The 13084-nt window shown below is 38.9% G+C and overlaps 1 protein-coding gene across 5 annotated transcripts in view; it reads right to left on the bottom strand.

Moving 5' to 3' along the window:
- clcn2c (chloride channel 2c) overlaps positions 1-11860 on the bottom strand; it is a 106031-nt gene extending 94171 nt beyond the window's left edge. For 3 of the 5 annotated variants that reach the window (XM_052078872.1, XM_052078871.1, XM_052078873.1), the window contains exon 1: positions 11533-11857. In XM_052078872.1, the coding sequence (XP_051934832.1) occupies positions 11533-11583 (51 nt within the window). In that variant the 5' untranslated portion in view covers positions 11584-11857. Of the gene's footprint in view, positions 1-11532 lie in introns of all 5 variants that reach the window. The other 2 variants (XM_052078869.1, XM_052078870.1) reach the window with 2 other exon arrangements.
- Between the last annotated feature and the right edge of the window lie 1224 nt (positions 11861-13084).

Raw genomic sequence — 13084 nt, 5'->3', positions numbered from 1 at the left:
TTTAATTATTTTTAAAGGTTAGCGGTCATAAAGGTGGAAAAAGTTTTGAAATTATTCGTCTTGGTCTAAATTTCCTATACCACAAAAAAAACCAACAGGTATTTTAACATGGGTGTGTAGACTTTTTATAGTAGATTTAGATTGTGTTTTTTTTTACTGTACATAGACTGTTTAAGTTGTGTTCATTCTTGCATGCAAGATGACAACAGCACCTTAAACAACCAAACTTGAACATTAGCTAATCTCAATCAGTCCGTGTACTGCCGAACAGTAAGTGATACAGTGTGCAATGTCCACATTAATATCGCTGCGTGACTATGTGTGTAATATTGCCTCATCAGCAAGACAATTCTTGATTTTGTGCAGGTTCAGGTTAAGTATGACCTTTAGTTTGCCGAATAGTGTGGGCAGACTAAATATATGAGAATTTCCGTGTCTAGAAGTGAGGGCACCATTCTCAAATGCTTATTATGACTCTTGCGCAGTTCACCAATGCATCACTGACGCATTTTGTTTTCCCATTCACACTACCTAACTTTAGATTGGGGACGTAGCAAAGTTACTCAATTGCTGAGGCCTGAGCTAATGTATAAGTAAAAGATTGGTGTGTGCAAGCTCTTGATTCAAACACTGGTAAAGTATTGAGCAAGTGTGGATAAAGTAATTAAGGGGGCTGGGAGCAGTGGAGGGAAAGTAGGTGATTACAGAAACAGTAAGGATTATTTTTGAGTGATATTGAAATAATGCTAAAAATATTCATTAGCTTAGTAAAATATATTTATATGTACTAGGAGTAGTTTTACAGTGAACTCAGGAAAATCAGGGTGTTTTTCATTATTTGAACACACGCTGAAGAAAACTGTAAGAGACTACTCTGAAAGGTTTAAAACATGATTTCAATGTGCGATTACGAATGTACATTTCCTAAAAACTACATTTTACCCAGATCTGGTCAGCTGTATATTTAAATGGAATAGTGCTTAAACAGTAACATCCAACAAGAAAAATGGTAACCCTGCTTCTTCGACAAAGACTCATTCCCAGGTGCCCTGGAAAATTATCAAATATATTGTGAAACAGGACACACAATTAATTGTAACTCTCAAAGAACATTCACAGGAGTCATTTATAAAGTAGAGGCATAAAGAGGACAATCCATTTCATTAATCCAACCCTATGACCAAAAGCTCTACACACAAGCCTCTTTGAAGTGGCCATCTAAGCAAGTGTTTACGCTGCTTTTTTCCAAGCTCACCTGTCTTGTGTGTTAAGTATCACTGCAGGCAGTCATCCTGGGTCAAGTTTACAGCATATGGAGTCCTGCCGTTTGCAACCAAAGTCTGAAGTTTAGGATGCGTTGTGCCCTGTCAACATCCCGTTGTGTTGAAAGCAAATGACACCACACATCTAACTACCTCTACAGAGTGAGATGCTACTGTAGTGATGTAATGTAAAATTTTTTTGCTCGCTCTGTGTGAAATGTGGGCCTGTTTGGATGAACAAAGGGTATTATTTGGGAATGGCAGGTGGATCAACAGGTTAAGCTGACTTTTGCCATCAAGTGATACAACACTTGATTGTTCTGCCTGTTCATGTATTCAAGAAATGGGACTATCAATGCCAGCAGCATCTCAAATATCCACAATCTCTCCTTTCTTGTCACCCATTTATTCCCTTTGTATTCATCATTGACATACAGGGGGATGTGGGTGGGGGGGGCAATGGAAGAAGGGCAATCTAGGCTCAATCACGGTATGTTGGTTGTGGTTCAATAAAATAACGTGGCACTTAAAATGTTTCCCTGTATGAGTGCCGAGGTCTCCTTTTTTTGCTGCTGAGAATTGGTGGTAAGCAGGGATCAGTCACACTTTATTTTGGAGTCACCCAATCCTCCATCAAGACGCTCCTGTCGGTCCAAAATGCTGCTGCTCGACACTTGACTCGCACTCGTAATAACTCGAACCCTGGTGTCCCTCCTTGTACGTTTTAGAGGGTTTTTTTCCAAGATTCTTTTATTTGTTTTCTAATATTTTAAAATGGTCTTGCCCCCACCCTACCACTCTGATCTCCTCCACCACTGCGCACCTGCTCAGTGCCTCGGGTCTGTGGACCAGATGCTACTGGAGGTGCCGAGGTCTGAGCGAAGGATCAGAAGGCATCGAGCCTTTTCCATTGCCAGTACCTCTCTTTGGAATGACCTCCTGGGAAACGTTAAGCAAGCCCCCTCACTGTCCATCTTTCAACCTCATTTTTATTATTTGGCTTTTGACTGGGCAATCTAAATATAGCCTTATATGGTTTGGACATATCCAAAGAAGAGAAAGTGAGCAGATCGATAGAAGGGTGAGGATTTTAATGAGGACTTCAGGAGAGGAATAGAGGAGCGTAGTACTTTATGCGCAAGCATAAATACAAACTGAGGAATTAGGCTGAGGTAGGAAATTAGCCATCACTGCAGCTATCTCCCTCTAACTGCCTAACACAGTCTAAACTCCCCGCTAGTGTCTTCAAGTGACTGTAACAACCACCCATTTACAACTTAAGAGTGCTTCCAAGGCCAATACTTTTTTTTCATCACAGTAACAACCCCCCCCCCCCTGCCCCCCTAGTGAAATCCAAGCAGAAAACAATTTAACACAGACACTTACGAACAGTACATTTTTGCTTAATATTAGTTGCCAACCAATACAGACTTCCCAGCCAAGGGATTTTTTACACCTCTGCACGATTTACATTGTGAGCTTGCAGAAATAAGTGTTTTATTCTTCTAGTTACAGAGAGATTTTTCATTGAAACTTGACAAAATCAAGTTAAACGTTTGTTACACTAAGGCTAACTGTATAGGCCAGAATACATTACTGTTCTACTCGACATTGGTGTACCAAACAAGAAAAAAATTATGTTGTGTGTACAATAAGGCAAATCAATAAAAAGCTTAAATTAAAAAATAAATAAATAAATAAAAGAGAGTGGACCCAATCCAACACAAACAAGTTAACAGTCTAGTCACACACACTAAACTGAGACCCAACAGGCAGTCTTTCAAACAAAGTGTATGCTTGTTGGAAGAGGGAACTGACTGACTGTAGTATAAACCACTTCTCAGAGTCTTAATTGGGACAAAAAATATTAACTCCATAATGGCATTAATTTTTAAAAAACTATCAAGATAAAGTAAAAATATTTCAGTAGTGCTATTTTACACACTCTTGTTAGACCAAAGGGATACTTTGACAGACAATACACACACACACACACACTTTTAAATGTTATGGTGTTCTAAAACAACTTGAGAATATCAATCATATGATATGCACTACAGAAGGAAAACAACGATATTGCCAGATTAAAATTGCCTCAATATCATCATGTTCAGAAAGGCAGAACATTTCAATCAAAAACATGACTTTTCACCTGCTTCCGCCGAACACAGTGGCATGAACTAAATGACGCTTGGCTCCCCTGAGGCAACAGCTACACATGACAATAAAAAGGCTGTCCAAGACTATTTCTTTGTCACTACTCGTATGATGTACAAAAAAGAAAATGTGTGCTTTTTTTATAAACTACAATATATCAAGTATCGTGACCTTTTTTGTCTTCCCACAATAATATGGTAATTATTCTTTCATGAGGTTAATATGGTGATAACACCATATTGTGATATTTGGATCACGTGACATCTCAAACATGCACCACTAGCTGGCTTGGATTTATTGATCAATGACATTTTTGGAGTAATGTTTTTTTTTTTCAAATCATGAATACAGACTTTTATGTTCCAACTCACGAGTCCAACTCACTACTGGTTACTCTAAAATGGTTCAATGATTTTGTCGTTTACGATGATACTAGTGCAGCGTGTTATACCAGAGACAAATTCCATGTGTGTTCTACAATAATGTTTTTATTGAAAGTCTATACACATCCCTATTCAAAGTTATAACAATACTAATGCCAGTTTTGGCAGGGATAAGAGGCGGAAAGATAGAGAGCTTAAGAAAATAAGGAATTACTGATAAAGAGAAAAAAAAGATTCTGTAGCACCATAGAAGAATTGCGTAACACATCCTCTTTTATTGTGACCAACCTCTGTGTGAATTCACATTGAGGAAATCTCTCTAGCGAAAAAATAGCTCCTGTAGATTACATCATTTGGATGTTCCATTTTGTTTGTCTGCCCTGAAAATCTTTGGACAGCATAATACTGACATTGACGTCCTCTGCAACTTTAAATATTACAAAAAAACTACTACTCCTTCCAAGGAAGTTGTGTTAATCATTGATTCCTTAGAATCCGCCACATTCGGCTGTCAGAATAAGAATGAGAACAGCATACAAATTGTTGATGCAAAAGTGAGGGACAATTTTTTTTAATTAAAAAAAAATAGTAAATGTGTTGAAGATTCCTGTCTGGATCTTTTTAATGATGTGTAGTTGATATGTAAACAAGAACCATATGATCATAAATGTGTGCTCAACAAACGCAGTTCCCAATTGGAGAAACCAAAAACAAACAGCGGATTATGAACTGAACATCCTCTTGTATGCAACTTTGAATGACATGCCACCTTTTCAAGGTGACCCTCTTTCACCAGAGTGACAGTTGAGCGACAGATAAACTGTTGACAAGGGTTATATTTTCTGTGTTTTTGACAGGAACAGATCTCAGAATGACACAAGTTAACACAGAGCTGCCGAAATTTAAGCGCATTGTCAATTTGTGTTCACACATCCATGAAACGAACAAATCTTGCAAGAGTGTACAGAATGGAATTGTGCATGAAACGATTATTCCGTTTGTCAGTTCACCGGCCAAGAATGGAACTGCCGCATTGTGTCACTTGCTCGTGAATTTTGGATGAATAAAATCATCAGCCTGTGTGTCGGGCTGGAGCCATTTATGCTGAGCGAACGTGACTCGCTCATTACAAACGAGCAACGTGCGTCACTCAACGAATGACCACACACACTGATATAAATCCTTCACTGCAAATGAAGAAAATATCTAAATATCAAAATATATATAAATTGTTAATTATTTTGACCTGAATGATCCTGATGGTTTCCTCGTTATGGGGATACGTTTTCCATTGGCAACAGGTTCTCCAAGCTAACGTTAAATGTTGAGTCCGAAAAACAAATAAACCATCTTTGTGTCTGTCTGCGTATGTATATACACACTGTACACATATATATACAAACACACATATATACAGTGTATATATATATATATATATACACACACACACTGTATACATATAATAATAATAATAATAATAATACATTTTATTTGTGGGCGCCTTTCTAGAAACTATATGTATATATACACATACATAGTTAAAAAATTATATATATGTATGTATGTATGCATGTACACACACTGTACATACATACACAAATATATATATATATATATATATATATATATATATATATATATATATATATATAAAACACACAATTTATATATATATTCCTGCTGTAGCATGCTTTTGATTTGTTTCTATGTTAAATATTTGGTAAATGTTGCACATGAAAGAAGACTCTTGTTCCCCATGTATTAATTTTATTTGATGTCGATAACTCAACTAAAGGGCCATCTCTCAGGAACAACTTTGAATTATGGTCCGCGAATTATGGTGTCGCGGAGTGAATGCTCAGGGCTTAATCATGAACAGAACGACGACGCACCGAACCAGTCGGTGAACAAAACATTTTTATGAATGTTTCAGCGCAGTTAAAGTAACTGCTGTCCCCATCAATACAGTAATGTGCACTCGCTGCTTTTACTTTTGGACTTGTCCAAAAATATATTTTCAAAAATCAACTGGATGTATGATTGGGTTGGGATTTTTAGTGGGAGGACTGTTTTACGTCACTGCTGGTCAAAGTAAACACCTTCCACAGTGTACCGCCATTAAGGATTTGATTTTATGAAAATAATAAGTCCTACAACCAGTATTACCTTTAACATCACTTTGTATGATGTTGATGATCAGTAAAAAATAACTTGCATTAAAAAAAAGGAGCCGTGTCATCTGTTAATCTAGAATTAAGAGGCACTCTCAAACAACAACAAAAAAATTATCCGTTTCCTGAGCCTGAAAACAAGTCTATCTATAGCTATCCGTTTTCAGCTTATTCATCAGCAAAGCATGTGACAATTTACGTACAGATGGGACACTTTACTCTGTTAGCCAAATTACAAAACCTTTTTTTCAATATTTTTTTATTTCGTTTTGTTTGCAAAACAAAACGTGTTGTTCATCTTTAAATGAACCACACAATGTATTTTACACTACAAGCGATCAGAGCAACTATTGTGCTGGAGAGATCATTATGGCAAACAACAGCCAAAGCCATCCTTTTGTTACCTGAGGAAAAAAAAATCTTGAAGGCTTTTGATTCTTATCTATGCCGAGAGCCAGTCGCATATTCACAGTTCTGAACAAACATTACGAAACAGCCATTTTACACACATCAAAAGCACAGGTCAAGTTCCTGACACCCTTTCCAAAATAAATCAATGGCTAAATAAAAAAAGAACACCAATAGGGTATGGCAAACTGACAAAGGTCATATTAAAAAAAATTCCAAAGAAGAGGTCAACAACAGTAACAACAGATGCCCTTGAGTCACTTTCAGACAAATGACTAAGCACACATACACACACACACACACACACACTGTATTAATGATTAATTTTTCATTGTTCTTTGCTGCATATTTTCATTTGACTTGTTTAGTTTAACAATAAAGTAATGCAGAGATCAGAACTGTTTTTTTAAGAAATAGGTATGAGTTAAAAATGATCATTAAAAAAAGACATTAAAATAGCATGTCACAGTTTCTTTGCAAGATTTGCAAAGTCAGAAGGGCATGTGAGAAGAAAGGCATTAAAAGGTAGTTGTTGTATGATCTGAATGGAGTGCTGATTGATTCGGACAGGACTTTCAGTATATCATATCAAATTAATTACTAAAACGGCCTTTTACCAGCTGAAAAACATATCCGGATTGAAAAATTGCATGCTCCAAGCAGGCCAAGTAAAGCTCCATGTTTTTACCTCCAGCAGATGTTTTATTGTAGCCGTTTTCTGACTGGACTCCCTCAAAGGAGCATCAAATTGTTCTTCTCCCCCCGGCTGACATTCTTTTTCCTTTCAATGTTGTATTTTGCCTTAAAATGTTGTTTTGTAACCCTGTGAAGAATGTTGAGTTACCTCGTATGCCATGCCTCAGCTGTTAGAAGTATGGTCCTACACAAATTTTGGCGAGGGCTGATTGGATCAAATTGCTAATTGGTAGGTGTGATATCATATCATCGGTTTACTGAATTTTAATGTGGCCCAGGGATATCAGACACAACAAAACCAAACTGAATACAGTATATTGACTAAGAAAAAAAATAAATTCTGACACATTTACCATATAGTTTAGAAAAGAATGCCGAGTGTCCTATCAGCACTTGACCAAACCATCTAGTTTTCGTTTGGACATGGCTCCAACACATCCGCAACCACATCAAATCTCCAGAACCAATATGCAATTTAATCGAACACACTGATTGTACCGCCTTGTCACAACCAACCGCTGGTCAGAATGCAGACCATGTAAGCCAGTGGTGTCCCAAGCAAGTCCAGCCTGTGGGCCGTTCACCGCTCATTTTTAAGAGTCTTTGGCAGATTCCTAAAATAAAAAATAACCATGCCCCACAACCGAACCTTACACTTATGCTTGTCTGCAGTGTCCATCTTAACCTCTAATACAAACTGTGACAAGGAAGGCCAAGAGGAAGTGGGACCGTTTAAGAATGTTGTTTCAGTAATTAAGGCTATGATGTTCATAGACACAACAGTCCTCCACTGCACATCAGTATTTTTTTGAGCAGCGGTAGGTTACACGCTGTTGATATATTGTATTAATGATTGACGAGGAAATGTGATTCTCAGCCATTGTAGAATGTCAAAGTGCTTCAAGGCCAGAACCTTTTATCTCATGCCATGCCTCGACGCTGAACGGCACACATCAACGCGAGCTTCCTTCACGTTCCATCTAAAACAAGATTGTCACTTTTTTGACCCCATGCCGTCCAATTTGTAAAGTACCAAGGCGTAGTTACGGGTTAATGCAAACCAAGGGTTGGCCAGTTTATCCATCCATCCATCCATCCGTTTTCTAATCGGCTTATGCTTAGAAGGGGTGCAGGCATGCTGGAGCCTATCCCAGCTGTCTTCGGGCAGTCGGTGGGGTACCCCCTGAACTGGTTACCAACCAATCGCAGGGAACACAGAGACAAACAACAAGACAAATTCACGCTCACAATCACACCTAGTGACAGATTTGTGTGTTTCATTAACCCTCCACACACGTTTTTCGAATGTAGGAGAAAACCCACGCATACACGGGGGGAGTATGCAAACACAGGGAGGCCGGAGTCAGAATCGAACCCTGCACCTCTGCAGTGTGAGGCCGACATGCTAACCAGTGCCGCCTTGTCCAATTTATGACACATCAAATTATCAAAATGGGGCATTCTGCAACCGCTGCGTGAGCACACATTTATTTTTTTATTTTTTTTTACGGGCTGTGGTTTTATTTTTAACTGCTGTTTGTGTGTACAGTATTGCTCACTGCTCACGTCGTTTTGAAAAGACATCTTTGTCTAACAACATTGATCATTTTTCTGTCATCTGATAAAAACTGAAACTGCATTTGTTTGCTCAAAATATTATCTCGAAATGAGAACCCAGCAGAACAAGTGAGGCGTTCATTCACCAACACTATTCCATTTACTTAACCAAAAGCACGGCGCCTAAAAAAAGAAAAAGAAAAAAAAAGACATTCCTTGAAGGCATTTGGAAACTTATAGCACAAGACTGTTTTCATCAAGTCTTGACAATGTATACCAAATTCTTTGGTTCAGCAGCATTAGGCCTGTAAGCTTGTTTACTAGGATGCAACATGCAAGGAATAATACACACTGTCTGTTATGTTCACGACAGACACACTACAAGGCAAAACTACTAGGACACCTGGCCATTCTGCTATTAACAATTCAAAATGAAATAAAATGTACCCAATTAGGACACCTGGCCATTCTGCTATTAACAATTCAAAATGAAATAAAATGTACCCAATTAGGACACCTGGCCATTCTGCTATGAGCAATTCAAAATGATATAAAATGTACCCAATTTGTAGCAAGAATAGCTTGCGCTCTTTAGGAAAGACATTTTACAAGATTTTGGAGGGCATCTCCAAAGATTTTTTTTCTTCTTCCAACAATTAAAGGACACTGATATTGGAAGGGAAAGAAGGCTGACTTTTGTTTTCAGTTCTAGTTCTTCCCGAAGGTTTTTGATTCGGATTGACATAATCAACACAAAAGTCTTTGAATCATGCCTTTTTGGACTTTGCTTTGTACACTATGCCAAACTTGATCAGAAAATGGCCCAGAAAGTATACTATCGTCCACAATGGCTTTGTTCAACGAAGACTTCAGGATTTGGGGTAAATACCACAACCTCTAAATAATTTTCAAAAATGACTTGCCGCAACACAAAGACCACCCGCATGCACGTACTAACTCCATCTTCAGTCTTCAACAAATTATCAATACAAAGGTCTCAGTAGGCAGAAATTCTCACAGTCAAAGTACAGTGAATTCTTTGACTAAGCTGCCCACAACAAATCAACAACTGCCAGTTTCATACAAAGAAACAATGTAACTACAACCCACAAGGAGCTGATTTAATGCCAAGAGAGAACCCATTTATATTATCAGAGGCTATTCTGGCAGCGGAGTTATTTATTTATGTTTGGATGCTTTGTTGATACTCAAATTTTCAATGGGGTGATAGACATGAAACAGAGAGGAGGTGCAGGAAGACTTTTCTTGCGCAAAAGCTGCTTGTGCACGTTGCTCTGGGCGGAGCATGAGACCCCACCAGGAAGACTGAGCGTCCAGTGCTGAATCAGCAGGTAGCACATTGTGTAATCGCACAAACACCCATGCACAGATTAAATGGCACACAGTGTGTGTGTGTGTGTGTGTGTGTGTGTGTGTATTTTAAAGGGGCTTTCAGCTATGAAAGTTGTTAAAGAAAAAGGAAACAGTGGCCATCGAAGTATCACAGTGGTGTCTCTCCATTTAAAGGATTGGCTTCTGTTGCTTAAGGGGTTCTGTTGGCCCATACAACGAGCACATTCAGAATTCTTCGAGCTTGACAGAGGTTTAGACAGTAAAAGCTCTAGGAGGCATTTACATGCAAGTGCACGCAGGCACATAATGGAGTGGACTCAAACTACACTCACCATCATTCTGAGGGACCAAGCACTCACTATATTTTAACTGACACCACAAAGGTCGCAGGTGAAATGTAAAAAAGTCACATGATAAACTGGTCCGTGAATCAAATTTTGTCAAATTTCCGTAAGCAACATTTCAAAAAAGGACTAATGCAAAATATGCATGCAACATCGCAGCCCATAGAGCACTGGTGTCAAACTAAAGGCCCGGGGGCCAGATCTGGCTCACCACCTAATTTTATGTTGGCCGTGAAAGCAGATCAAGCATGTCAACTTCCATGGTCTTTTCTAAATGTCTACCAAAGTTGTAAATTCTCATAATGTAATAAATAAGAGATACATTCCAAGCATTTTCTTGTTACCAAACTCCTCATGACAGTAAGTTAAACAATAGTTAAATCAAAAGTTATTCTTGACTTTTTATATGGATTCATTCATAACGGTCCTCCAAGTGAAACTGTAACTAAAATGTGGCCCGCGACAAAAATGAGATTGACACCCATGTCATAGAGGGAAAAATTAAGATATCAGTATTTTAAACTATACAGTGAAAATAATTTATGACAATAAATGTTTTCTTTGGGGGGGAAAACACATGCACAGCATATACGATACACCTACAGTACATTATAATTATGTTGAAAAAAATGGCTCTTAAGCACGACAGTAACTTTTGTCCCTACCAACATATGTGATGAGTATTGATTTATTCTAGACATTAACGTTTACAAGAGTTGTCGAATGTGGGTGTTGTCTCTTTAGCAAATGTACATTTGATAAGAGTCATTGATCAATAGATGTGCAGGAGTCAAATCCTGATGTTTTGCCTTTAGCTTGCGACCTGCATCGTTACTCTAGTTGTCTTCGTGTTTATCATTTAGTCTAAACTGAAGACTTGTGTGTCAAATTTAACTGTTGACACAATGGCCCATGACAAAGTACTGCAGCTCAGTTCTTTTGTTGTTTCTTCATTTCGGCCATTCATTTTCATCAGCAGCGACATGCATGCATACGCCGGTGGCGAACCGCATAGAACTACTTTATTTTTTATGTCGCTACTTTAAACGGGCTTTAAAACACCTAGATATCAATGGTGATGTCACTTGCTGGAGTCGACGGCGTGTTCGGTAAAGTTCGGCTTAACTCAAAAGTGTGTCATAAGTGACATTCGTGTGTGTGACAGGCGAAATCAAGTTAAGGTGACAGCACTCCAACCTACCAGAGTTTGTTCATACTGTAGGGCCCGCTGGTCGGTGCCGTCCCCAGCCATGGTGAACTCGCTCCGTGCAGCCCGGATGAAAGCTCGGTGTTTGGAATCAGAGCAAACCGGTCACCTCACTGTGCGTGCAGCGATGAGCGCATTTGACCAATTTTACACGGTTTTGATGAGTTTGAAAGCGAACTCCAAGTCAGTCATGCCTCCTGTTTACAGCCACGTTCCTTCATTTTATACTCTCAAGTCCCAACCGGGGCAGAGTCACTTGTGAGGCGGGACTTTGGCTCTTCGAGGTGGGTTCTTTCGACACTCCCACCTGGAGCCAGCGGCAAAGCCCACAATTACGTGCTGCTCGGTTCGTTGTTTACTAAAGTATGTAAATACTCATTAAATTTAAGCATGTATCTAGATTACATGTATGACTATCAATGTACCATTATAATCGACATTATTGTTAGTCGAGGGGAAATTGGCAAATAATCACTTTTTTAAAAACTGTCAGCGCACCAGTAGCTCATGAGTAAAGTGAGCTGCTTAAAAAAAACCTACCCGAGGACAAACAACCAATAATAAAAAAAGGCTTGACGAACCAGGTGTCACTCATTTCTTTGGGCTGTAAAGGCACAATCAAAGCGAGCACATCTTTGTAACGGACTACATATAGATACATGTTCAGGATAGTTAAAAAACTATCTTAAACTAGATTATTGCCACATTTATTAGAAATGGGGATTATTTGAAGGATGATTTTTAATAGGACGAGCGAGACACTGCAGTCGAGTCTTCACCTGCTCTCAAAGGAGTTAGCCAATCAAGCTTCCCATAGTTAAGTGGCGAACTGGTCACAATGTGCAACTGTCGTTGTTCATCCCACTTAATGTGTCGGTTCAATCAATGATTATTCAAGGTCACAAATGTTCGCAAAATGTTCGCCTAAAGTTCGCCAACAGTTTTAGTGGGGGGTGGGGGGGGGGCTTTCTTAGTGCAAGGAAATTTTGAACATGTTCAAAATTGGTGCTCACCACAGGTGTCGAAGTCAAGACCGGGGGGCCAGATCTGGCCTGCCACATCATTTTATGTGGCCCGCGAAAGCAAATCAATCATGTCAAGTTCCACGATGCTTGCTAAAGTCTGAACCAAAATGTCAAATTATCATATGTAATCCTCAATAACAGTCATTATTCTTGACTTCTGATTGTACAACTAGTTATTGATCAATTTGTTTTGCACTGTGTATGTAATATGTGGACAGGATTAAACATTTATATGGTTTCCCAAAATTCCTAACGGCCCTCCAAGGGAAACCGGAACTACAATGTGGCCCGCGACACAAACGAGTTTGACACCCCTCCTCTACACGGTAAGCCAGAGCCTGGATTTAAACCTATGACCTCTGCAACATGAGGATACACCAACCAGCTGTCCACCATGCCGGCTTCCCCTTTTCATAAAATTAAGAGGTAGCAGCCATCCAAAAATATTTCATCAAGAAAAAAACTGCAGACATTGCTAAACAAGAACATAAAAGAAAACATAATTGAACCTAAGACTGAAC

This window comes from Hippocampus zosterae, chromosome 10, assembly GCF_025434085.1.
Source record: "Hippocampus zosterae strain Florida chromosome 10, ASM2543408v3, whole genome shotgun sequence".
NCBI classification, from domain to species: Eukaryota; Metazoa; Chordata; class Actinopteri; order Syngnathiformes; family Syngnathidae; genus Hippocampus; species Hippocampus zosterae.
The sequence above is the reverse complement of the archived record's forward strand: the minus strand, read 5'-3'. Positions and strand labels throughout refer to the sequence as shown.